Raw genomic sequence first — 27,816 nt, forward strand, 5'->3', positions numbered from 1 at the left:
CTGAACTATACGAGTGTCATACTATGAACTCCAGAGAACATGTCAATCCTCACAATCATGCCTTAATAACACTGAGGGCAAATAATTATAAGACATTCATAAAGTCAGTTATTTAAATAAGCAGCTTAAAGTGTCAAACATAATCATAAGAAAGAAATACACCATATATGCATACGCACCATTTATTGGTCTTTCATACAAAAAAATAAAAATAAATCTACATGAAATCATTCAGACTCGCTTGTTTGGTTGGTCTCAGTCACATAAATAGACAGGATCCAACAGGCTCCCGCAGTTTAGAAGTTGGTGAAGAATGACCTGATGCTTAAACCTCTGACCACAGACAGTCTCTGTTGTTCATCCATTGCTGGACACGGCAGCAGCAGCTTGATTCATAGAGCTAAGTTCAGGCCCAAATACCCGACTCGTTTAACAGCTACAACCTCTAAATGTCCTAAAGTCAACCACACCTGACCCTGTGTTTTTTTGTCTTGTGCTGGATTTGGTCTTTCTTTTGGGGGGGGACTTTTTCCAGTGGACAATCCCGAGTAATGTGGGAAGCTGAGCCACAGAGTGGTGTGAAGATGGCAACCATCTGATTCACCACGTCCCATCTGGTCAGAAAACGAGCTTCTTCTTCATCACAGCTGAAAATAATACATATACTGTCATCACATACATTATAGGAAAAAAGCACTTTAAAAGTGTAACATTCAGTTTAACATTCAGTCTGTGTTCAGCACAATAAAGCCAGATACCGTATCTACACTGCATTTGCAAGTAAAACAAGCCTATAATGAGCAGTCTGCTAACCGCTTAGGTTTCCATCTACTGTAAGTGTTTGGATGTTCTCCCTGTAATATACGATAGCAGAGCATAGCTTATAGTCAGCTCAGATATTTTCCAAACCATACGATTAAGCAGGAGAAGCTTTGAACCTCCCAGAAAGCAAGGTCCGTCCTCAGTAAAACCTACCCTCTCAGAAACCACTAAACTGTATGTGTGTGAGTTCTGCTTCACTTTATTCTGAATATTTAACTATAGTTAAATGTGCAGCCAACACCCTCTGAATTGGTAGGTTCAGGAGAGTGGTGTTCTAGATTTATGATTTCAGTGAACCGTGCACAGAGCAGTTTCTTTGGCATAAGTCCACAACATTCTCCATATGTAACTTTGGTCTAACCAGAATGTTCTGCAATTTCCAGCTTTTCCAAAATTGGCTTCAAACATTAACTACAGACACTTTTCATTTTCCTGTTCAAACCATAATTGAACAGTTTCACCATAATATTGAACAGTTTTATTTGACTTTGCGCAAACCAAGGTCAGGGGAATACTTTTAGATTTTGATATATGTAGCAAATACATTTAGTGAAGTATGACCATGTCTATATATATATATATATATATATATATATATATATGTATAAAGATATTGAATATGAGCTTAGACTGTGTGTTTTTTTTTACTTGTCTCCAGTCCTTCTATTTTCCTCTTGAGTCCGACTGTTTCCTTCTCCCTCAGAGCCTCAACTGAACAGTTGGGTTGAGGGAGCTGGGGGCCAGGAGTGGGACCAGGCCGGTTACTGAAGTACTTCATCTTCAGAGCCTGGAGAAGAACAGACAAAAGTGTAAATTGGTTATCACCTGCAGATGGCCAATCGTGCCCTAGCAATGTCTACAACTGTACTGCAGGAATGTAGGTACACACACGTGTGTATCATCTTGTAGAGCTGGGTTACATGGTAAAAATTATATCAAGATAAATTATTTAATATTGATTTATAATTAATAAATAAATAAATGTCACATTATAATTTTTTTCTAATTTAAAAAAGGCAGATTTTTGCTCTTGAGGGTTGTCTTAAAGGTTGTGTTACTTTAACTCTTCTTTATGAGCAGAGAATGAAAAACTGCAAAACATTTAAAAAATCTGAGGTAGATGAATTCACTGTGCGCAATGCATCATTATATTATAATATTTTGATACTTTGCTATGTTGCTATCGATGAAAATTATCATCTTGTGTGATGGCCATCTTTGCCACCTTAGCATATGGATATAATATAAAGTCTTATGTTTCCAAAAATGCAAAAAGCTACAGGAAAAACCAGTTTAGCAAATGAAAATCAACTATAATTTTCAGATCAACCACTGTGCTTTAGTGCGCTTATTACCTGAGTAGCTGTGCTCCTTGTCGAGGGGTTAAAGGTGAATAAGCACTGTAGAAGCTCTAGTAAGTCGTCTCCTGCTGCACTAAATATATGTTCCAGAGGTGTGCCGGGGAAGATTTTGAAGGACACATAGTCCGGTAGACTGCTTACTCCCTGCAGAGACATTTGTCAAAACACATGTATGCAAGGATTCTCACCATCTGGACAACGCAAATACAATCACAGACAAAACTGGGAAAAAAATACCAACAGGCCATGTCTCTTCTGTGGGCGTCCCAAGAGCCTCAAAGATCTTAGTCAGCTGGTCGAGATCAGAGTCTCCGGCGAGGAATGGTATCTACAACAATAGGAGACATAAAGAAACATGAGCATGATATAAGAAACAAAACCTGGCATATTGTATGAATATGTCTTTAAAGTGAGGTTTGTGTACCCGAAGGAGCAACTCTGCCAGGATGCAGCCCACTGCCCACATGTCAACACCCACACCGTACATCCTGGCACCAAACAGGAGCTCAGGGGAGCGATACCACCTGGGAAAAGGGTCCCAGAGACAGAGAGTTCAGTTTTTATAGCTCTCAGTTGGCCAGTTAAACCTTAATGGAAGTCAATTCTAGCAAAAAGATTCATTTTATTATGCTCTAATGAGGACTCAAACTCAAACACAAACACATTTCTGATTCTCTTTATCAAGTGGCCTCATCATTATTTTTGAAAGGATTCCAGTGGTCACATGTCTTAACCAAACAATGTTATTTCCTCATGAGACAAATCTAACATGATAGAATAAACCATGTGATTTATTTATTTAAATGGTTTACGATAACAGATAATCTATGATATTTCCAATGAGTGTAATAAAAACAGAGGAGAAAGAACTGAAGCGTGTTAGCTCTATGTCATTGATACTGTGAGATAAAGAAACAGCACAGACCTGGTAACGACTTGGTGTGTGTACACTCTGTTGGGACTGCCAAACGATTTGGCCAAACCAAAATCAGCCAACTTCAACACTCCGCTACCGTCCAACAGCAGATTATTGGGCTTCAGATCCTGGACATACAAAGCAGCAAAATATGCATTACTGACTGTAAATGGTCTTAACAACCACTCAAAGTGTGTTAACTTGTCACAATACAAGTGGCATTCACCTATTCAGATACACACACACAGTTTCAATATGCTGAGATTTTATTTTTATAATTTTTTATAAATTGCAGGACAATCAGTGTTGAGTGTCTTGCCCAAGGACACTTTGGCACACTGGAGAAGCTGAGGATTGCACCACTGTCCTCTTGGTTAGTGGATGACTCTACCTCTTGAGCCAAAGCTTCCGGGAAAGTGGGGGCACTTTGGCCGGTCCTCACTTTTTCGATGTGTTGTTTGAGGATAAAACTTGGTTTTAGGGTTAGAATTAGGATTATGCTATGAAAAGGGTTGGGTAGGGCATTTAGTTTTGATGGTTTAAGTAAGGGTAAGGGTTTATGGAATGCATAATGCCAATGAGTGTCCTCACTAAGATAGAAGTACAGGTACATGGGTGTGCGTGTGAAGTATAAGTACTCTTACCCTGTGTAGGACCCAGTGCTGGTGCATGTACTCTAATCCCTGTAGAGTCATGAGGATGTAAGCTTTGATGTTGGCTGGAGTCAGGACAAGGCTGGTGTCCTTGATGATCACCTTACAAAACCAAAACAAAGCCACTTAAGTAAAGGCAGATATCTGATGACTAATAATCTCCATCCATTACTTCCTTTTTACATCGCTGTAGGCCAAACATTTTTAAACCAAACTACACTTATCAGAGCAGATAAGAGAATTAAGTGAACTGGGATACATCTCAGGGAAGAAATGGACATGGCTGCAGCCAAGTTAGACAGCAGAGTTCAGATTCAACCTTTCACCCAGATACTCTATCGTTCCACCACCTCCACTATCATTCTACATCTTAATGGCAATAAAAGCATCTGTAGCTGATAAGCTCATGCATCTCCATCTCAAACATGTGGCCTAAAAATAGGCTTTCAGCACCAGTAATAAGATGAGCATCATATTTCATCCTCAAGTCTGTCCTGTCCGTCTGCTGCCTGTGAGTGGCCAATGGCTTCATTTCATTGTGAGAGGCCAGAGCTGAGTGATATTGATTCTTTTTAAAGTGTGTTTATCTTGTTTTGCATCATTCTATTTGGATCTGATGTATCAGTGGCGGGCGCCCATCTGGAGCCTTGTATGCTAAAACAATCCAGAGGAGGAGGTGGGGGAAAACATAAAAGCCTTAGTGACCCTGTGGAATCACTAAGTGGCCAGATGAAAGCACCCACACTGCCATCTTAATTATGCAGCTCATATTTTCTTTGCTTATATTCTAATCTGACAATCACAGCTCTTAATCATTAACAGTGGAAGTAAATCATGACAGCAAATAAACATTGCAGTAACTACATCACTAAGATGAAATCAAACTTTTACATGCCCCCTGCCTGTAGCCTTTATTAATGGGGAAGAAATAAGGGCTAAAATTTCTGCTGACCTCTGGTCAAATGCATCTTCTTTTATAATTTGAAATGTAATATATAAAATAGGAGACAGGAGGTTCATTTTCCAAAGAGGCCATGTTAGATATTTAGATTTCAGGTAACACAATTGATGATGATTGGTGATGTTCAGGGCATTTAATGTCCCAGGAAACAACACATTAATTCCTGTGCGTTAAATAGTTTTAATTTGATTGAATCAAAATGAGAACAAGCACAAGACTCTCAATGGGCTGATGTGTGGAAAGCATTATACAATATTATATTGGTGTCCATGTTATCTTATTACCAACAGACAGAGCAGGCGCTGTCTCACCTCTAGATCTGTGTCCATGAAGTCAAACACCAGACTGATGTTAGATTTGTGTCCAAAGGCATCCAGCAGCTGCAACACACCACATTAAATATTAAAGCTCAGTTCAAATTAGTACACTCACTTACAAGAGAGAAAGATAACCCCTCTCCCCTCACAATATTCATAAATGAATGAACATGAAGATAAAAGCATATGCTGACATCCTGACTGTTCACTCACCCCAATGATGTTTGGATGGTGCAGCTCCTGCAGCAGTTTGATCTCTCTAAGTGCAGTCCTGTTGATGCCTGTTTATACAGTAAGACATTGACACGTGGATATAAAACATGAACTGCACTGTGTAGTAAAAACCCTGAATGTTTACTATAAGTCAGTACTCACCATCTTTAGCCTCAGTCCTGTGGCCAACCTTAATCTGCAGGAAACCAGACGAACAAACCGCTATCAAACACTAGCATAGCACAATAAAGCTAACATGCCCAGACTTTAAGCCAATTTTTGTACCTTTTTAATGGCAACTATTGTGTTTTTGGTTTTGTCCCTGGCTTTGTACACGGTGGCGAACTGCAGAGGAGAAACAGAGAGCAGTGAGAACAGAAACACTGAGGCCAACATTACTTTGTTCCTCCATCGTCAGTGCTGCTGTGAACAGCATGCAGCAGCAGCAGGGCTTTGTTGACACTGACCAGCGGCTAACGCTTGTTAGCATGCTATCATGGTTTCCACACAGCTCGCTGCGACCCGCTGCGGAGGGACGTGCACCGGAGGTAGCGACAGAAAAGTGGGGTTCATTCCTCTGCCTACCTGACCCTCGCCCAGGAAATCCAGTTTCTCATATCGTTTGGCTCTGGACTTCACATCATGCGCCATGGCAGCTAACTGTCACTTCATGAGGACACGACTTCCTGCTAAGTTAAAGGTCCGCGACGACCATTTCCGGGTTAAATGAGTTTGATTTGACCAACACCGCCACCTACCGTTCAATCGAGACCACAGCCTGAAGAAGAGGTAGAGCTCAAGAGAACAAGCTAATGTGATTTATTACAAGAACAACAGATTTCATTTAGCATGATTTATTTGATTGTGTTGGCTGCATATATCATTTAATATATATAATGTAATGTAATGTAATGTAATGTAGTATAATATAATATAATATAATATATTATATTATACAAAAGTTATTTCTACAACTATGACTACCACTACTAACCTGCTATTACCACTACTACTATAATTATTAATAATAATAATAATAATAATAATAATAATAATAATAATAGAGTTTCTTAATATTTTACATACCTCTGCTTGTATGATTTTTATTCAATCATAGCAAACAATTTCTTTAACATTCTTAGTTATGGTGCAAAGTACAATACTGTTCTTGAGTTGTCCTTTTTTATCCATTTTATTTTATTATTTTTTTGGAGCAGTTAGCAGTTTGACATTGGTCTCCTGAGAGTCTCTTCTGTCAGTTAGGAAGGTTTTGTGATCCATGCACCACTGAACACATCTCTACATCCCATCTCCATACACAGTAGATACCCTCACATCCCACAGGATTAGGCATGGCTCCTCTCCTTTGACCCTCTCTCTCTCTCTCTCTTTCCCCCTAACACACACACACACACACACACACACACACACACACACACACACACACACACACACACACACACACACACACACACACACACACACAAATTTACACAGAGTTTCATTTTCATGTTAAGTTTGACAAGAGGAGTGTGAAGGATCAGCAGGCTTAAATCACCCCCCTTCCATCAGATGCATGTACATTCATATCCTGACAGCCCACATATCTGACTGACAGGATCGTATGTGTCAATGCAACCATGCAGAGAAGAGGAGAGAAGAGAAGAGAAGAGAAGAGAAGAGAAGAGAAGAGAAGAAAAGAAAAGAAAAGAAAAAAGAAAAGGAGAGGAGAGGAGAGGAGAAGAGAGGAGAAGAGAGGAGAGGAGAGAGGAGGAGAGGAGAGGAGAGGAGAAGAGGAGAGGAGAGGAGAGGAGAGGAGAGGAGAGGAGAAGAGGAGAGGAGAGGAGAGGAGAGGAGAGGAGAAGAGGAGACTATAATTGCTTTATGTCATCAACCTTTTGGGGCACACAGACTTTAATATGGAACATAAATGTCCACTGGTGAACATGATGCAGACCCACTTACATCATTTGCTCTAAAACAAATGAGACATATTACATCCTGCTTTGATTCTGATATAACTTGAGAGAATTTGTTCTCATCCCCTTCACTCTTTCTGTGAGGCTGCGGAGCTGCAGCTGAGCTATGAGCGATTCTGCTGCTGGTCTTTACACAGTTTGTTGCAGTAAATCTCGTGGTATAGCATGAGCACCATTATGCACAATAACTCATTTGCTTATATGTCACATTAGCAGATGGTGATGCTGTCGAGCTGTTGAGTGTACCTCTGTGTGACAGGCAGGAGGAGATTGAAACCACAAGGCTGTTTATCAAACTGGTAGGAAGTGGGTGTTGTTGAGCGAGGACGTGTCGCATCACCACATCCTGCTGCTGGGAAGGAGCTTCAGTCGGGACAGTGATCGCTCGATGTACAGTAAACAAATGCAGGGCCAGGTGTCTTTTCATGTGTGTGTGTGAGTTATGTGTTTTGTGGCTGCTGTACACTGATTGTACAGCTAGGACAATCTGGAGGGGTTAACATAAATTGAAAGAAAGAACATCTGGGTGACCACCAAGGTGTTTTTTTATTTAATGTATGCATAACCTGCATAGCACACATTCTGTTACACAAACTAATACAACTCCTTTGTTCTAAGCCAACACTACCACCTGCAAACCATGCGTGCCATGTCTAAATGCAGGATCAAAGATCTAAAGTGAAACTAGAAATGCACTCAGTGGAGCACATACCTCCGCCAAGACCCAACAGTCTCCTTAAATCAAAACAAGCCTTATAACTAAGGCCACATTATGTTTCTCATATACACATTGGTGGTAGTTATAGGTATCTATCCCTATTTGTTACCATACAGTGGCAAAAAATCATACACCCCAATGAAACCACATTTAAATCCACTAGGTTCAGATTTTTAGTTCAATACGCACAAAATTGCACTTCTCAATACCAACCCCTTCAATATGTCTCTATGTTTTTTAAAATACAGATTCACGCATAGTTCTCTCAAAAATCAAGGAAAAAATACCCTAACTCACAATGTCAAAAAAGAGGAAACAAAATTCCTGGATCCACCCTCTGATCTGGATCTGTACCAAAAATGTAATGGGTTCTTTCCTCACCCATACCACATCCTTCCGCCAAGGTTCGTGGTAATCCATCCAGTAGTTTTTGCATAATTCCGCTAACTCACAAACAAACGGCAATGAAAACATGAACAAAAAGTTAACAGAAAGGGAACTGAAGTCTTCATTCTAAGTGTATCCCAGAATGTGTTTACATAGCACTTTTCCAGTCTAATTGATCACTTAAAGTGCAGGACTAGTAGCATTCACCCATTCATGCACAGCCGTCAGAGCCCATTTAGGGTTCAAGGAAACTTTGGACTGTAGAGGTGCTATTGATTGAACCTACAACCTTCTGGTTAGTAGACAACTCTCTCTACCACCTGGGCCACAGCTGCCCACAGCAGACTGTACAGACTTTCTGTTCATGTGGTAGTTACAGGTTTAAGTCATTTATATGCCCTCTGTTTGATCACTACCACAGGTTTAAAGGGAACTTTGATGCAATGACTGAATGTGCGAGTGATGAGGGATTCAGCTCGATCACAGTCAGTGCTGCCTCGTACACCTGCTGAACGACTCAGTCTTCATTTTACTCACAGAGTCTCAGGGGAAGTGGCAGCGTAATGTCTTTCCCTCATTGTTTCTGTTTCTGAATTTGTCACATAGGCCCCCACAAACACACACGTACACGCGCACACACACTCACACCCATACACAGCTGTATCTGACCACATGCACAGTATAACTCAACAGGATGTCGGAGGGTGGATGTTTGAGGTGTGAAGGTTCGCACAGGCCGTGACAAACAATATCTGTTTCTGAGAACTAATTATTATTCATGTGTTTAATTGACACGGCTTCTCTTTGCTTGTGTTTCGTCTCCTACCTCAGCGCAGGATAGAAGCCGGGATTTGAACCCGACTCTATCAAACTACTGGATTATTGCAAGACATCAACCATGCACTGTCCACAACATGATTCTTTTCTCCGTTTCAAGTTTATTCTTTGCAGCTGTCTGTAGTGACAGGACAAGGCAGAAAGCAGAAGGACAAACAGAAGGGCTATCATTATCTTTCTTGCTGTTGTTTGTTTACAACCAATGCGGAGATTCGTCAGATTGGTGCTGTCAGTCCTGGGCTGTGCTGTTAGATGCCAGAACTGTCAGTTTGCATAAATATTAGGGCAGAATTTCTTCTGTTCACCACTGTCTCCCTCCAGCATCTGAGGCGTCAGCATACACCGGGCCTTGTGGAGGACTTCAAGATGAGCCCGCTTGATACAGAGACAACATTATGATAATGTCCCCATAAGTAGCAGGGGGATGGGCGCGGTGTCATCTCTTCACATAGACGGAGCCAGCAGGGAGTCTACAGTCAACTGCATTTAGGGTAGTCTTTGTTGTGGTCTTGGCTCCCATCCTGGTTGATGTTTTGTTCCGCTCTGCATTTCCTCTCAGACATCGTTATCGCTCTCATTAGGAGAAGCTCTATCTCAGCCCCAAATGGAGAACAAAGTCTTGTGATAACTCTTTCTCTTCCTTTGTTTGTGTGTGTATGTAGTGTATGTAGTGTGTGTGTGTGTGGTGTGTATGTAAACTGCAGGTGGGAAAAAGAGAGCAGCTCTGTTTTAATTCATTGCTGTGTGTAGCCTGTACAGTAGGGAAGTATGACAGATTACAAGCTGTGGACGTGTGAAAAGTAAACCAGAATGGATTCAAACCCATGTCGCCACTAGTGCGCTCACTGTGACTTATGCAACTAAAGGGAGCAGGATGTTGAAGGCAGATGTGTTTGGAGGGTGAATGACGGAGATGAGAAGGTCATTGTGGTTCATCAGGAGCTGAAGATAACCTCCCAACCCGAACACAACCCTAACCCTTACAACAACAAAAAACTATGTATGTAGGAATTGTCACATCATGCTATAGGATATCATCTAATTTGATTAGCATGTACTCTATTTCCATCTGTTTATTTATCAACTATTATGTATTGTTTAGATTATATTTAAGGTCATATTAACATTCACTGGGTTCACTGGGGAGAGACCATGAGAGCCCTGAAAAAATTGAATAATGGGCAGCTGCCCCACCTGTGTTGGTGATGTTTTTAAACCTATTTTTATTATACAAAAACAATTTGTTGTGATGGACCATTTGATAAACTAATTACGTTTTTTACAAAGGAAATAATTAGTACTTTTATGCGCCTGTGCCTTTTGAAGCACTCATTAAAAGTGCTGCGTTTTAACTCTTATCTAATTCTAACCCTAAAACCCTAAAAGAGTCTTATCCCCTTAACAGGCCTTTGAAAAGGTGAGGAAAGGCCAAAATGTCCTCACTTTCCCAAAATGTCCTCGCAAAGACATAAGTAGATGTGTGTACACACACACACACACACACACACACACACACACACACACACACACACACACACACTCCCTCAGCTAACCCAATTACCTCAGTCAGTCCCTGGGGTCTCTCAGCTCTGATGAACCCTCTGCTGCCCTGTGAGATTAGTGGACTCCCTGAGAAAAGCCCTTCATTGATTGAACGTAAGGCTCTCGCACTCACAATGTCAGCTCAAGGTTAGCGCGCTGACTCTGGTTCCTTGACACAGACAAGTGCTGTAGCTTTGTTATGAATATCAGTGTGTTATTGTTAGTTTAGCCCCACTGACTCCCCTGCTTATATTATTCATAAAGACATTCACCTTTCTGCTCTCTCTATCTTTCTGTCATTCATCTTTATCGGCCCCACTTAAAATCATTTGACAAAGCATTTATTAATTGATAAGTCTTTTTTTCCCCTCTTCCTTCACCTCCTCATCTCAACCTGCTCTCTCCCCATTGACGACACTGTAGATGCACCGTTGCCACATAAAAGCCTTTGCATTTGGTGAAGTGGTTTGAATGAGATTCACTTTTATGTATTGCAAATCAGCCACGGGGAAGCATTTACTTTGCGTCCCACTTGAGGGAATGAAGATCTCCCAGACAAAAAAGGCAGGAGATGATGAAGGAATGGGGGCAGCCTCTCAGTCTGTAACAGGGAGTTAGATAAATGGCTGGATGGGGAAGACAGATTGATCTTTTCATGTTGAACTTGATGAACACGAGTGATGCTCCAGATTTCCTGTAGCGGTGAATAGAGATGAAAAGATTATCTAGATATTTAGATCATTCAGGCAGCCCTGCACTGCCATCTCTTTCCTCCCCATCATAATTCAATATTTACAGTTTAAGCTGGAAAACTGCTCCCTCTTGGCTGCCTGTATCTGGTATCCATGGCAACAGATTCGGCAGAGTGAACAGAGTGCCTTCTGTATGTGTCCGTGTGTCTGTGTGTGTCTGTGTAATGTTTACTGATACACTGCAATTGATTGGTTGTTGGGGAGCAGCTGTTGACCCTTCGCTCTCAGGGGTCTCTTTGTATTCTTGCACACATCCCGAATCAATAGACACACATTAATGTGAACATGCACACACACACACACACACATGCACGCACGTACACATGCACGCACATACACACAAACACACATTGTTATTATATATTTGTGAGGTCTTAGAGTGCATTTTAGATTCAGAATTCTCTTCCCCAAAACCCTGAAATCAATCTCCAAATCAATCTTATTTTATATTAAATGTAGCCTTAATTCATAAATATGTTGTAAACCTGATCTTAATTTTAATGCCCATACTAAAGTGCAACATAATCTCAAATCCATTTTCAAATAATAACAGCATTAAATCAAAGTGAGAAAAATCTTGTATTGATTAGTTAAGGTTATTTGTCATCTTAAAAGTGTTTTTCCTCAACTAACCATCATCGTCAAAACACTTTGCTGCTAATGAAGATAGAATATAAAAATGTACAAAAACAAACTCATGCAGTAATACAACACTGGCCCCGTGCCCATAGGTGGAGAAATTAAAGAAATACACAAATAGCCAATAAACAGTTGACGTAGTAAAGTAAACGCTTCCACCGACTCTACATCCATACACACGCACACACACACACACACACACACACACACACACACACACACACACACACACACACACACACACACACACACACACACAGGTTTGTACAGATTGGGACTTTGCATTGATTTCCATACATTGTAGGAAGCCTAACAAATACCTTATCCCTAGCCCTAACCTTAACCATGACCAATTCCCACCTAACACTAAACTTAACAACCACATCAGAAATGATGTTTTGACCAGGCTTTTGTCCCCATGCTATGATGTATACTGGTCCTGACAAGACCAGTGTTTATACTGTGAAAGGTCCTAAAGAGGCAACAAAAATTAGTAAACACACACACACAAACATGTTTTTTTGAGTCTATGTGCCACAGCAGGGGAAGTGATAGACAGCAACACCCAAACCACTGATGGCATTGCAGCTTTTTAACTGCATGATTGAAAGTGCTGTTTGTTTACATGCTACTGAGCTCACAATCAGAAATACTGCGCTGGCTAATGAAATATCTCCCAGTGGGTGCTTTACACATGGCACACACACACACACACACACACACACACACACACACACACACACACACACACACACACACACACACACACACACACACACACACACACACACACACACACACACACACACGCCGTGGGATGAGTAACAGCTAGTAACTGTGGGGCACCACAGAGAGAAAGGTCATTTGAAATCATTTGCATTGGTTGTTAATGGTAAAGGATGTTTTCCATACAAGGAAGGTCAAGTTTTGCATGGAGACAAGAGATAAACACAACGTGTGACAAAGATGAATTAATGGAACAACTGTGGCTTGTTCATGTCATGTTGATGAGGTTTTTCCATTATGCTGTAATTTGACATATTAAGGGGAGAGCACCAGTACACACACACTCACCACACATATACTTTAATCTTCCTTGCTCACCAACTCAACTCCACTTACACACCTACCATGTCCTGCTCTGTCGTCAGAGTGTGTTATGGTAACTTTGGTCTCACATTAAATTGGACTTAATTATACTCTGCCTGTTAAATAACATAGCCTCAAGTCAATGCAGCCGTTGCAGTTTATGAGTTTCCTATTAAGACAAAGGTGATAAACTTTATTTATAGGCGTGCCCACGGCTTTGCAAAATGTTTCATGCTATGTTTCAGAAACTCCCCCGAGGATGTGCGACAGAACATCTGATAAGATTGATGTATTATGACTCAGCAGAAGTTTACATGGCTGTCTGTTGTAGAGGGGAGTGGAACCACAGATCATATTTGTATTTGAAGTGGAGGAAAGCCAACCTTGCTGTTAAGTGCTGGGTTGATTGATTTAAAATATTTGTAATATTATGTCCTCATATGCGATTATCAGTAGAATCACTGTTGGGATTTTTTCATCCATTTAAAAATCAGATTTTTTCGCTTATATTAATGCTATTTCTTTTGCAGTCTTACTCCTATCACCTGACCAGAAGTATTCAACCCGAACGAAACCCCTGTACAAACCTGATCATAGAATTTAAGGGGGTTCTGTGGACTAATATATTCAGCTGTAATCAGGGGGCCCCTCTCAGCTCGGGGCCCCAGGAAATTGCTTGCTTTCACAACACCCCTGCACCTGCTCTTATGTCTCTTGTCAATTCTCTTAATGTTATCTAGTCAATTGACCCTAGTCAGTTAGAGTCTCTGCTATATGTTTTGTGAGCTCTATGTTTCATGTTTGTTGTGCTATGTGATTATTACATCTTTGCCAGGATGCTACTGTAACTGTATCTAAAGTCAAGTGTGGCTGGTTAATAAAACATGAGTCATGCCTTAGTTTGGATGGTCTCAGGGATTTTAAAGGACCCCCATATTTCAGGGACTTCCACATGTCTCGTGGAATGATTTGACATTTTACACTTCTACTTAGTTATATGAAAGAAGAACATAGGAGAAATGTCTTTTAAAGATATTAGACATGTATAAAATTATTTTCACTCTGTCAACACAGAATATCCGCGTATCATGATACGACGAATGGCTGAATCTGAAAACCTTTCATGGACCCCTAGCAGTGTGCCCTGTGGACCCCCAGGGATGTGGGCCCCTGTTTGAGAACCACTGCCCAATAGGGATCTGGAGACTTTCTGGTAGTTGCCAATTCAACAATTTATCTTGTTACTAGGACAGAAGAGAAGTTTAGAAACTTACCAAACAAATCTGTCTCCAAGCATATAAGTTGTTAAATTACAGATCTTTTTGAACTGCTCCTTAAAAGATTTCGGTAAGTTCCTTTTTAGTCTTATTCGTACATTTTAAAAACAACAAATTGAAGCTTCTTAAAAAGTTTAAGTAAACGTGTATCTGAACCTGTTGAAGAAAGCAAACGTTGAACATAATCCTACTGCAACAAGAGCCTTGTTGGAGCAACTTTTACTTCAATTCAAACTTCAACGTGCTCAACTTAAAGTTATTAACACAGTTGACAGCTTTAATTGGAAAATAACGTAATCTATTTGTGTGTTACGAATTGAAGTAGATTTTTTGTTGTCAGTGCAGAAGAGACTTCTGTTGTGGAAACAACAAAGACCTTTGACCCGATGTTTCTCTCCCTCTTTGCATTGCGTTCATACAACAGCCTCTCACTGCCTTCCCGGGAATGAGCGGGGAGGTTACAGAGGGAGACGCGCTGTTTGCTGCCAGGTGGAGGCGATGTCGCTCCTCCTGTCTCCTCCTCCTCTCCTCTCTGCTCTGCTCGGCCACTGAGCTCTCAGTGAGTCTGCTGGGTGAGATCATTACCAGACACCAGGCTCCGGGACCTGACATTCACCGATCAGCAAGGCTGAGCGAGAGAGCGAGAGAGAGGGAGAGAAAACTCCCCGATTCCGATGCAACCGGCACCGTCCCCTGCCTCCGCGCCTCGGCTCCTCTGACGGCTCAACGCGCCGCTGACATTTCCCCGCTGGATCTTTTTTTAGAGGGGGGGGCTTGTAGTCGGATGCGGGCTTGTTTTGACTGCAGTAATAGTGCTACTCACCCCCTCCTCCTCCTCTTTCTCCTCCTCCTCCTACCGACCGAGTAGCGGATTTGCGAAGGGATCTCGGCGCCGAGTGACCAGCGATCCTGCAAGACGCACGGGAGAGGGACGCACGGTGCGCGGCTCTCCACCACACCACCACCACCACTCCAGGACGCAGGAGCCTCCACCGCATCTCGTTTCTGCCAGGAATCGGACATAAGCGCCAAGTTTCCGATTGGATTTTCCTCTCCGCCTCCGGTGCGACTACCTTGCTTCTGTCATCAGATCGGCTGCAAATCCTATTTTCGCTTTTTTTCCCCCCCTCCCTCCCTTCTCCTCTCTTTTTCCCAACCACGATTGACGCCATTTTCCTCGGGGGTTTCTGTCAAATATAAGTATCTATATTTATATATATATAGTGTTTTGGCACCGATTGACAGCTCCACGGGAGGCTGTCATCCCATCCGTCGCCTGCGTAAAGTGTGTCCAAATGGATTGTAAATGATCTTGATAAAATATTTACACGTCAGAGCCGAGTGTGTGACAACATTAGACATGGGTAAGTGCTCCACATTCCACACCTGAATGCACCTCTGCTGCAAATGTCTTCATGTTTGTATTCATGTTGTGTCTGTGAGCCGCTGTGCGTGTTGTCTGTTTATCCTGTTTGCTGTTTACATCCTAACCTGCAGCCTCCTCGACGCGCTTGTCTGCCATTTCTCTCAAAATCCCCTCAGTGACATGAAGTATGTGGAATTGCTCGCAGTCACATGCCAACAAATTCGACCCAACACGCGCACGCTCAGGCCAGCACGCGCACGTTATAGCACTCAGCCTCGGTGTTAGCGTGTTGTAGAGACACAAACAGCTAATTGGGTCAATGGGATGAAGTGTCCACTACACGCTGATCAAGGAGCAGCTCAGCTCTGATGTTCACAGCTCTTCCCTTCACATGTTTTTTCCCCCCAGTGTGCTGCACCTCCTGCTCCTGCACTGACATGGGCAGTCTGTCACATAGCATCACGGCCTGTGACATGCACCAGGCGCAGGGTTGTTCCTGCTGAGGTCCTGAGTTATGTCACATTTAAGTGGATTTTTCGAAAGGTTCGTCTGTTCTGTTTGTCCGGGATGAAGCCAAGTGCTCGGGAGTTGCAAGTTGAAGTGCACTCGGCACATGAGGAGTGGGTCTCACTGATGACTTTGCGTTCATTCTCGTTTCCTTTTCATCCGGAGCGCAAAAACCACACGTGCCACCACAGCTACAGTGAAGAGATGCAAGTATCCATGCAAATGTGGGTTCCACTTTGTACCTTGTATATGGTCAGTGAGAGCCAGTGTAGCATCGCCAGTATCTATCTATCTATCTATCTATCTATCTATCTATCTATCTATCTATCCATCCATTTTTCCATCTATCCATCTATCCATCTGTCTATCCATCTATCCATCTATCCATCTATTTTTCCATCTATCTATCTATCTATCTATCTATCTATCTATCTATCTATCTATCTATCTATCTATCTATCTATCTATGCTTGCCTTTCTTGGAGGTGGTTGACAGTGTGGATGAAAGTGACGGCCACGCTTTGACTGGGCTCAGTAGTAAATGGCAACCCACCTCAGTTATTAGCAGCATCCAGAAACCTCAAGACACAACCCTTATGTGAGAGCTCCAGAATGTCTTATTGAAAGTGTGGAAAAATGGTCAGATCTCGAGAGTGTGTGGAAATGAAGGTGTAGAAATGAGCACTGGATTAAAAAGGAGAACAGGGGCATGAGAGGAGAGGCACTTGGAAAAAAGAAGTGCGTGACTAGGTGGAGAGAAACAGGGGTTAAGGGATGGATAATAGAGGTGATTCAGACGCGGATGGAACCATCGATCTTGTCTTGTTAACAGGTTTTGGGGCGGTGAGGGAGGGGGGGGAGTTAAAACTCCAGCAGTGCCTGTTTGTGGTGTAAAAGTATGAATCAGGCTACTAAACTTCCTATTAGGTAATGAGATGCCCATGCCACTTTTAAATTAAAGCATGAGAAATCGATTAGGTGTATCCCCCTTCTGAGCTGGATACCTCGGGTCGAAATAAGATCACAGGGAGAGGGAGGAGAGGTGGGGGTGGGGGGCAGGAGGAGGGAATGTGAATGGGATCCAAGGACAAATCTAACTGTTGGCAGGCTCTCTTAGCAGAATATCAGCACTGGAGCACCTTTTGGCAGAGCACACAGAAAAAAAAAGAGGGAGAGGTAGGAGGTGGAGGGTAGATGAGAGAGGTAGAGGGGGAGAAAAGAGAGGTTGTCGGGCTGGAGGGGGTGAGGTAAAGGGAAGGAGGAAGATAGTTGGGGGAACAGGGGAGGTGTTTTTTTGCTGACAGCCATTTTGTGGCTTCTGCTGCAGTTAAAATGGTTTAGCATTCATCTGCTTCCACGGGGTAGTTAGGTGAGGATGGGTTTTTAGTGCTCTACCTGGCATATGGCTCATCCAGAGGAGTGTGTGCGTGCCGGCCTGCACAGAGCGGCGGCGAGGCCATCATTTTCTATTATGGCTGTCCCACACATGGTACTTTATGATTGTACTCCTCGCGGCCCTATAGCCCAACACATGCTTGTGCCATCCATGCTGCACTGGGGAGAGGGAGAGGAAGGGGCTTTATTTTGCATTTCACATCCAAATAGAAGTTCTTAAAGAAGGTGAATACACTCTGCTGATGTGGTTGGGGTGAAAAAGATGACTTCCTTCACCTCGCTCTGCACTGACGACTAGTAGACTTCCAGCATTAATAAAAAAACATGCTCTGGCCCACAAAATTTGGAAGTGCTAGAAAGCTGGGGCCGTTATTTTTTTCCCCCAACCAAAGATTGGATCCTTCTAGAAACATTGGTTTACACGATTGCCCCTTTCACCGGAGGGCACGGAATAAAAGAGAAAAAGGAGATAAATGAAAAACGAAAATGGCAAACAGACAATGTTCATCATCCCTCTGAGATACTCATCTCCAGCCAGGGATGGCCGAGCCTCAGCTACAACTCTCACATCAAAAGAAGAGGAGAGAAAACAGACTTCACCTTGTGCAATCACACGGGTGTTTGGTGTGCTTGTGGATGTGTGAGCCTGTGTGTGTGTGTGTGTGTGTGTGTATGTGTATGTGTGTGTGAGCTATTTGTGAGTCCACCTCAGGCACTGGGCTGCTGGGTATGCAGCCTTAAAAGGTTGTGTTTCTGCTGCCATCTCTCTCTCTCTCTGTGTTTCTCACTCCGACTCTCTCTCCCTCTGTTATGTCTGAGCGTCTGTATCGTTCACCATCTCTGCTCTGTCCATCTGTATTCCATTATCGACGCTTTATCATAATTGTTTTCAAAAGGACGAGGCAGAATGTTGGAGGAGCGTCTCGCTCACAGGCGCTCGCGTCCAGCACAGGGAATGACCTTATGCTGTTTGAGAGGGAAGCTGGTTAGCGCTGGCAGTTTTGAGAACATAATAAAGCTATTTATGCAGCGAGTCTGGCCGCTCACAATCACCCTGCTGTCTGAGGCTAGTCGAGGTGTGTATATATATGTGTGTGTGTGGGTGAGAGAGTGTGATAGGGAGAGAGAGAGAGAGAGAGAGAGAGAGGCAGAGAAGACAGTGAGGCTCAGGCTTGCTTGGCGAGGGAGGCCCGAGGAGGGGTCAGTCTTACATAAACTCTCAGCCTGTCTGCCAGTAACAGAGAACTAACACAGCTTAGGGCACCAAGCAGGGAGGGAGGAGGAATAGTCATGACCCATCTAAGTAGTTTACACAGTAATGGGCCAGAATGAGGATTGTGCTGATGTATGACGCCATTTTGTTGTCATATCGGGTTATAGTTGAGAGAGGGGGCACTGAGACTTAAGAGCGCCACCGAAAGTGGATAAGTTTCATTTTGTGTGTGTATATGTGTGATGTTGTGGTTGGCAACTGTCTCTTTTTCCTGTCATTGTCCTCAGTCACATGGCAGACAGGGTGGCTTCCACACATGCCATTAGGGCGAGTCACCCAGCTGACATTAGAGACTGGGAGGACCAAACAGGGTCATGTGGGCACTGTATGACCAGCCCGAGACCCAGCCGGAATTCACCGTCTTTTGGTTTGTACCCATGTAAAACCTTACTCAAGGACAGCAGCAGCAGCAGCAGTGGTTTTGCATGTTTCAGCCCATTAAATGCAAATTGCCTTTACTGTACATTACTGCTGACTGTTTTCCAAAGCATACCTTGGAAAAGTTTTTGGACCCGTTTCCCCACTTCCAGGAAGCCAGGGGTATTATTCATTTTAATGAGGGTGTTAAATCATGTTTCCGAGATTTTCATGGGATAGGCAATCATTCAAACTGAATTATTATATTTATGTGTTACCGGTGTTGCGGGGTTATGCAGGGTCTATTATGAGGACTAGTTTGACTGGAAGTGTCACTTTAAGGAGCCTTTGTTACTGGAGATTTCAGATTGACAAGGGCATTGCAACAACAAGCTTTGCTGTTGGGAAATCAAACTCTCAAGACAAAAGTATGACAGTGTAAAATTGATGATGAGAAGGGTGGCTGCTGGGCCACCAATCTCAGAACCAATCAACTATCGTCTGACAACAAATTGCCCCAAACATTGCCCTTTGGCTTCCTGTGCAGACAGCGGATATCTTAAATTTACCGTTCAATGTTTGACTAGTTTCTTTTACCAGACGAGTCAAAGGTTTCTCCACACAAAACACAAACACTGATACATTTTGTTGGTGTTTTCTGTCCAACAACATTTTGGCTAATCTCTATTAACAGCTATCCACATATGAATGCAAATAAATTTAAATGCATTTCCGTCAATGTGTTTTTACTCTTTTGCTCTCCACACGGACTGTTAACCTGTGGGCCTCCTCAAACGTGATTGGTCAAACCAAAAACAGAAACCAGAAGGCTTCAGGCCGCAAAGTTGTGTCCCTCGTCTCCGGATTCTCTCACATGCAGAATCTCTTCATTGAAATTACTTATTGGTATAACCCTTGTTGTGTGGTTATGCAGCATGTGGAGTCTGTTTCGAGGGTTAGTTTTACTGGACGTGTCAAATTAAGGAGGTTTTGACGCTGGAGACTTCAGAGTGACAAAAAGCATTGCAATAGCTTTATTTGGGAATCAAACAAAAAAACAAATAACTATGTAAAAAGGATAATGGGAAAGGTTGCTGCTGACTTTAAAGTCTCTCCCTTGGAAGTTTTCTTAAAAGCAGTCCCTCCTCAGAAATGCAATGAATGTGAAGTTTCACATGAGTGATGATGGATTGCCTACCTCAAGCAAGTTTTGCAAGCTCCTTTTCATACTGCACTTAATGAATGAATCAATGGCAGAATCGATTGCTTCCAGTGAGGTGGTGGAATCGATCTGGAAATCTTTTCACATCGTCTCGTTTCCTTTTATCTATTTGTCTCTTTCACTGGCTATGTAACAACCACCATGAAGCGACGCGAACCAGAAGACCAGTTTCACACTGAGCGACAAGGTTCACAGAAACAAGATTTATTATTTTAATTTAGTCTATAAATGACAGAAAACATTGACTTTAACCTCAGGGTCAGATACTGTTTGTGTGTGTGTGTGCGTGCGTGTGTGTGTGTGTCTGTGTGTGTATGTGTGTGTGGACAAGTTTGTTGAAATACCTTTGTGGATTATGATTATTCAATCACACTGTAAGCATGTGCTGTGAGGTCTGCTGGGTATTATGATGGGGATCAGCTGTAAGTACAGTAGCGTGGGCTGGTACAGGAGTGCACACACAGAGACAACACACACACACACACACACACACAGAGAGACAGGTCTAGTGTAAAATACCTACAGTAACCATGAGTGCATTAGCGGGTAGTAGGAGGTGGGTATAACTCTCAGTGTATACGCCGTAAACCTTTTGTTCTCTCAGGTCACTTTAAGTCTGCAGCGAGCAGAAAGCTTTAACTTGACTCATGTCCGCAGGTAGTCTGGGTTCACATCAGTGTAAATGGTGTCAGTGGAAGATCGTTGTGTGAGACAGCAGTCTCCACTTCCAGCTCAGTCATGCCTCGTGTCATATTGACTGATGGGATTCCCTGGAGCTGTAGTAAGAAGTGTAGTGCAATGTTTGTTTTGCTTGCTCTCTGTTTATATGCCAGTGTGTATGTCTGTGAAAGTGTCTGTGTGTAAGTGTGTAATATACGTCTGTGCCTGCATGTGCAATGATCCAAAAGCTGAGACCTGAGTCCTCTGGAGAAATGGTTTACCACAGCCTTTTTCTCCAGAGATTAGAAATAGCAGCAGGAGTGTAGATGTGTATTTGGTGACAGCGACATGGTCATTTGTGCGTTGACATGTGTGCGCAGTTATGTACAGAAGTGTATAGAGGTTTCGTGCATGTGCGCAGCAATGCCGCTGCATGCGTGTGTAAAACAGCTCAGACGCTGGTTTTTCCAGACCAGCTCGTAAACCACATCTGGGGAAAGAATTTAGATTCCTTCCCTCCGTCTTTCTATGCTGCCTTCCCCTTTCCCCCCCCCTGTGTGATTTCCTTCCTTCTTCCCAGCTTTGGTGAAAAAAAAATGGAAAAAAACCAGAAGTCAGCTTTCATTTTTTCTCTCTCCTGTCCTCAGGCTAACTTCAGCCTGGTTTCGGAGCAGATACGTTTTTGCGCTGATCACTCAAGTGTCTGCGCGACTGTGACTCAGATCCGTCACTGTGATAGAGTGAGGGACAAAGTGAGGGAGATGAGATTAGTAAGTAAAGATTAAAGACGAGATGAAAGAAAGTGATGGAGGGAGTCTAAACATTATTTTGTTTGTGCGAGGTGCAAAATGCAAATGAGAGCGTGACAGCACACCTCTACAGCTCTGTGATGAGCTTGTGTGTGTGTGTGTGTCTTCAGTACACAACAGGCAGCGAATTATGTTGATAACAGTGGTACGGCTTGTGCAGAGAGGCAGCGCTGGAATGGAAGATATGGAGATGACAGGACAGGATGTTTTAGTCGCCCTTCTTTCACTAATCACATTTTTTACTTGGTCTCTCTGTAGATTGTCCCTGGCTTCGCTGCGTTCCAGTGGGACAACCGACCCAACCCCAGTAGCTGATTGATAACAGCCAACCCGTCGGACAGACTACTGTTCTCAATCTTTCTTTTGGCTGGCCGCCACAGCTTCCCCCCATCCTGACTGGCTCTGGCTGGAGCGTGGATGGAGCCAAGGGATCTGGTTGGCTCGGCCCGACCCAAAGAGGTGGAGTTACAGGGTGGCAGGGTGGGGCCAAATGAAGAGGACCGGGATGGAGCACGAGGAGCACACGGCCTGGTGTGTGGTGATGATGTGATTAACGGTGCCGCCAGTGAAGGGGAGGGGCTTGAGGAACAGGGGGAGGGGCTTCTGGAGGAGCAGGAGTTCTCCATCAAGGAGGCGAGTTTCCAGGAAGGAAGTCTAAAGCTGAAGATCCAGACCACCAAGCGCACCAAGAAGCCCCCCAAGAGCCTTGAGAACTACATTTGCCCGCCGGAGATCAGGATGACCATCAGGCCTCCAGCTGGAGAGGGCAAAGCGGGGCGGCGAGGGGGAGCAGGGCGGGGCCAGAAGGACGAAGAGAGAGGTCCCCCCAGAAAAAGGGTAAGCAGCACACTTACTGTTTGTGTTGTATTGGTTTCAAGTTGGTGTCTAGCATTGCATGAACAGTATGTTTACATTGTTTGAGCTTTGACTCATGTGGCATCATCTTATCTCAACATCTCACTCCCTGGCTCACACACTCCTCCTCTCCCCGTCAGTAGCTCCTTTCCTCACTTGGCTACAAAGGGTCAAAGTTTGCTGCGTAATTGAAACCAGTCATGGCTAGCTGAGATCACACAGTGACACACTCGAGCACACAACACACACACACACACATAAGAGCTGAGAATAGGGCTGACATAAGCAAGTGACAGCTGGTGTCTGCTTTCTCCATTTGTGGTCATATACGCGGACCTTTTCCTGTCTCCTCTCCTCTCCTCTCCTCCGAAATCGGCACTTGCAGCCCCCTCCCTCCATCACTACACACTACGCCGGTGTTTGGTGTGTGTGTGACACTGTGTATGTACAGGTCCTTGGGGGAATCTAGTGTTTGCAGTGTGTGTTGACCTACATGGTGGTGTGTGTGTCCAAACCTGACAGCCATCTCCATGTCATCGAGCTCGACAGGCCCAGCAGGAGCGCAGGCGTCATGTTGTCAACATGATGCTGGGGGCCGTGTTTTGCCGTGTCGTACCTCAGTGGTGGTGTTGTGTTGTGTTTTAATTCAGATTCAGGGGCTTGTAAGGTAACACAGCTGCAGGACTGTTGTTTTGACGTGTTACATGGTCTTGCATGGTCAGGTACATCTCCAGTACATGTCTGTTTCAAAGGGGAATGATAACACAGAAAAAAACATCAGCCATTCAAATTTTTAAAAGACAACCAGCATCATCAAGAATTTGTTATGGAGGGAAATTGGTGCGTGGTTAACCAGCCGTGTAAAATCATCCAGTTTATTTCGTAACTGTCTCTTTTTCTAAAGAAATGAGGTCAGATAATGAAAGGAAGTACAGTCAGTCAGAAATGACCTGCTGATCAGTCTGCCTCATGAAGCCTGCTGTATACAGGTGCATTCTTTATATTACTGTTTCACAAAAAGGGGTTAAAAGATAAATGTAAGTAGGTCACAAGATGATTAACGAGCGAGAAAAACAGAACAAGACTATGTCATAACATGGTGCATGACTGGACTGAGTATGGCCAATGTATGAAATTGAGGTTGTCCTTGAAAAGTCATGTGAAACCAGTGTTAATCACTGTTTTCAAATGGAAAGCAGCTACTGCCAGCTTGAAAAGTCGGTAAACATTGGTAGCTAACGTAATTGATTTTGTTGGTGTCATTGCGTTTTATATGCATGAAAATTGACTGCTCTTTACTAATGAAGATATTCAATCAATCAATCAAATTTTATTTGTACCGCCACCAATGAGGTTATGTTTCCATTTGACGACAATTAGTTAATCTGTTAAGAAACAGCATTGTTTTTTGAGGGGACTGATATCTATGGGTGTGTGGAATTTGGTGCAGTTTGATCGAATATAAGGGGGCTGTAAGGCCTTGGCCTAGGTATGAGCTCTAATGAGATTTCTTATGAATTACTGGCTTATCTTTGTTTAAGTCCCCAAAGATAAGGAATAAAGTTGTGCTTCTGTGACAGATTGTTGCAAATAGTTTTATAATTGGAACATTGGGTGAAATCCCTAACTCACTCTGACACCATGTGCTCATAGTCTGAGATTCAAAAACGAAAATGCAACCAAATTGCAAAGAAAACATGTGAGTGACTGTTGCTTTGTCACCTGCAGGTTTCGACATCATCCATAGCCACAGTTTCAGCTAGTTGTCTTCAGGATGGACATTCTCACCATTAAGTAGATAATGAATATGTCTGACCTGAAGTTACCTTCAAGAATGAACATGAATGTTTACCACCTAAAGTTGTCAGTAAGCTAAGTTGCACTCGGATGTTTGAGCAGCCATTCCTCATGCAGCGCCACCCGTCACCATTTGGAAGCCCGCTGCTACAGTATGATTGACAGAGGTTGTCATAGAGACAGTGGCAGCAAGCTGGTCCCCATTGAGGTTTGGGTAGACAAGGGGTGGGGAGCGGAGGATGTGTTGGTGTTGATTCAGATCAGTTTCAACCCTTCATCCCCTTCGCTCTGTCCCTCAATCACACACCCTCCCCCATCCCCCATCCCTCTACCCCCGGCTCCCGCCTACATCCTTTCCCTCCATCCACCCATCACCTGCTACCCCAAGGGTGTAATACAGGCAGGCTCACTGGAGAGGAACGGGTTAAAGAGAGAGGCTGAGCTGCTCTCTGTCTTTCTGTCTTCCTCTCATCCCGTGTGTGTGTGTGTGCGCGCGTGCGTCTGTGTGTGCGCTGAGGTTAAATACTCTCTTTGTGGTGTGTGTGAGGCTGTGTGTCAGGAGGGGATGGGAGGCAAGGGGGGGAGCAGATGGACAGCCTCTCTGCTCTCTGTTGTATTGTGTCCAAACCTACTTTTTCCCTCTTTCTGTCTTTATCTTTTCTCTGCCTCTCTTTCCCTGCTTTCTCCCCCTCAGTCTTTTCTTCCCTCACATCGTCCTCTTTTTCCACCGCTCTTTCCCTCCTCTTCCTCCCTCTTTCACCCTCTGTTGTCTCATAGCAGATGGCAGCGTGGGGCAGCAGCAGCAGCAGCAACAGAGCAGAAGCCAGAGTGTAAGCAAGAGATGGGGAGAGGAGAGAAGGGGGTTGTGGAAAGAGAGGGAGGTGGAGAAAAGAGGTGGGGGTCAGGCATATGGAGAGCCTGGTTAAGGGGCCCCCTCTGAGGGAGTGTGTGTGCGTGTGGTAGTGTGGTGAATAGAGAGGGGGGGCAGGGTACAAAAGATGCCCATTAAGACAGAGATTTGACTCTAATAGACAGAGAAGGAGAGGGACAGACAGACAGATAAATAGGCAAACATGTAGAATGGTGCAAATAAAGACATGGAAATACCTTGTTTTCACCATTTCTTTCTTTTTGTGGCAGCTATCAAAACTTCTCTTCTCTTCTCCAAGATTAAATTCTGTTATTCATGTGAGGAACCCCGGTGTTCCCGCATCAAAGTGCAATAGAGCAAACGGCAAGTAAAAACTTTTAAATAGGATCTACAATATAACCTTGGCCAAGGCCAAATCATCCCTTTATGTAACCACATTTATATTGAATCTGCACCAAGTTGTACACTCATAAATACTTAAATACATATAAACCTAAAGAACCCTAAATATGCCCGTTTTTTTTTTTATCAAGATCCATGAATTATTCTCTGAGAAATCAACAAAAATGTTTAAAAAACAACTTATGTCACAATGTTAGACAAAGTTTAAAAAAGAAGTCCTGGATATGCATAAAAAATTGTAATTTGGGCCCATACCACATCGTTCCACCAGGTTTCGTGTTAATCTGTCCAGTAGCTTTGTGTAATCCTGCAAACTAACAGACAAACAAACAAACGCAAAATGAAAACATAACCTCCTGGGCAAAGGTGAATATATGAAAAAACTGACAAATTCAGTGATAAGGCAGATGATGCTTGTGAATTATAAAAAACTAATTTAAATATAGGCTGTGTTCTGTATTTGCTATATAGTATAGCTATTATTTGAGCGTAAAAATGTATTTGAAATGAGTCATTTGACCCTCCATCTGTCAGACATGTCCAAAATTGAAGAGAAGAGAAGATGTCGTTTGCCAGTCCTAAAGGAAATCTCAGCCTCCTATCAACTTCAGAGCAGGCGTCTATAACCGGGGGTCAGTGAGCATGCCTGCCGTATCAGGGGACAGACCCACATACATGCATAAAGGGGAAATGATGGGCTCCCCTTCTCTGTCTCCAGCTGACATCACACACATGCTGAATGTCCTCTCACACACAGCCCTTTGTCTGCGCACGCTGTGTGTGCTTGGAAGATGAATGTGTGTGTTTCAACTGATTGGGTCCTGGGTCAACCACAGCATCACTCCTCCAGACACACATGCCCCAAATGCACACACACGTTGACACGCAGTTATCGGTCCAATGCCTACACACGCGGGAAGCATACGCAAGCTTAAATGCATCCTCTCTCTCGCTCTCTCTCTCTCTCACACGCACACACAAATACACACAGACACAAATCATGTTGAGCAGCGATTGCAGTTAGAGAGAGTGTTTTCCTGGTTATCTGTCCAGTTCTCTGGACATGCCAAATGTGGCTCTTAATCCATTTCACTATCTGTGGAGAGAGATAAGCCAGAGCTTTTCCAGGAGTCCAGGCCAGGCTGTGTGTTGTTATTGTATGTGTCAGTGTGTGTGTGTGTGTATGTATGTGTGTGTGAACGTTTATTTGTATTAATGGGTGTATGCGAAACCCTGACGCTAGACACACACTTATCTTGTCTTGACAGCCTTCTGCTTGGTGGTCCCCCTGGCTGTGTGTGTGTGTGTGTGTGTGTTGCTGCTTGGTGGTCTACCAGCAGTGTTTGGGATTATTATGTGTTAGTCAAGTGCATTCACAAGGAAATTAATGCTGCCACTGTTGCCACATCCAGTGTGTACGCATGCGATACGTGCACATGTGTGTGTATGTGTGTGAAGCCTTTTGATGTGGGTTTTTTTTATCCCTGGCTGAGATGGCGGTTGGTGACCTGAGGGACTTGATGAGCTCATAAAATAGGATTGGGTTTGTGTGTGTGTGTGTGTGTAAAGTGTGTGTGTGTGTGTGAACCAATCCTGGACTGATTTATGTGGATGAACATGGAAATGATCACCTCTAATATGTCCTGACCAAACTGTCATACTAGGCATTTTTGGCTTTTAGTTTGGTGTGTGTGTGTGTGTGTGTGTGTGTGTGTGTGTGTGTGTGTGTGTGTGTGTGTGTGTGTGTGTGTGTGTGTGTGTGTGTGTGTGTGTGTGTGTGTGTGTGTGTGTGTGTGTGTGTGTGTGTGTGTGTGTGTGTGTGTGCGCACGCGTCTTGAG

At 43.4% G+C, this 27,816-nt stretch overlaps 2 protein-coding genes across 5 annotated transcripts in view; one reads left to right on the forward strand and one right to left on the reverse strand.

The window, feature by feature from the left end:
• Positions 1 to 166: 166 nt before the first annotated feature.
• On the reverse strand, positions 167 to 5,979 carry cdk7 (cyclin-dependent kinase 7). Of its 3 annotated transcripts, none has more exons than XM_035165550.1 (12): positions 5,829 to 5,979; positions 5,529 to 5,588; positions 5,406 to 5,439; positions 5,244 to 5,311; positions 5,025 to 5,093; positions 3,744 to 3,854; positions 3,109 to 3,227; positions 2,608 to 2,707; positions 2,425 to 2,511; positions 2,178 to 2,327; positions 1,471 to 1,609; positions 167 to 647 (listed from the first exon to the last, which is right to left on the reverse strand). In XM_035165550.1, the coding sequence occupies exons 1-12, from the start codon at positions 5,892 to 5,894 to the stop codon at positions 619 to 621; spliced, it is 1,032 nt and encodes a 343-aa protein (XP_035021441.1). In that variant the 5' UTR covers positions 5,895 to 5,979; the 3' UTR covers positions 167 to 618. The 3 variants fall into 3 exon arrangements, 2 of the variants coding, with proteins under 2 accessions (XP_035021441.1, XP_035021442.1); XM_035165551.1 differs by having other exon boundaries at positions 5,711 to 5,852; XR_004697501.1 differs by lacking the exon at positions 167 to 647 and having other exon boundaries at positions 1,473 to 1,609; positions 2,421 to 2,511.
• A 9,039-nt stretch (positions 5,980 to 15,018) lies between these two features.
• Positions 15,019 to 27,816, forward strand: part of setbp1 (SET binding protein 1) — a 35,945-nt gene continuing 23,147 nt past the window's right edge. The window contains exons 1-2 of one of the 2 annotated variants that reach the window (XM_035165508.2): positions 15,019 to 15,827; positions 22,311 to 22,889. In XM_035165508.2, coding sequence (XP_035021399.1) covers positions 22,470 to 22,889 — 420 coding nt within the window. In that variant the 5' untranslated portion in view covers positions 15,019 to 15,827; positions 22,311 to 22,469. The remainder of the gene's footprint in view (positions 15,828 to 22,310; positions 22,890 to 27,816) is intronic. The other variant, XM_035165510.2, reaches the window with a different exon arrangement.

This window comes from Hippoglossus stenolepis, chromosome 9, assembly GCF_022539355.2.
Source record: "Hippoglossus stenolepis isolate QCI-W04-F060 chromosome 9, HSTE1.2, whole genome shotgun sequence".
NCBI lineage: Eukaryota > Metazoa > Chordata > Actinopteri > Pleuronectiformes > Pleuronectidae > Hippoglossus > Hippoglossus stenolepis.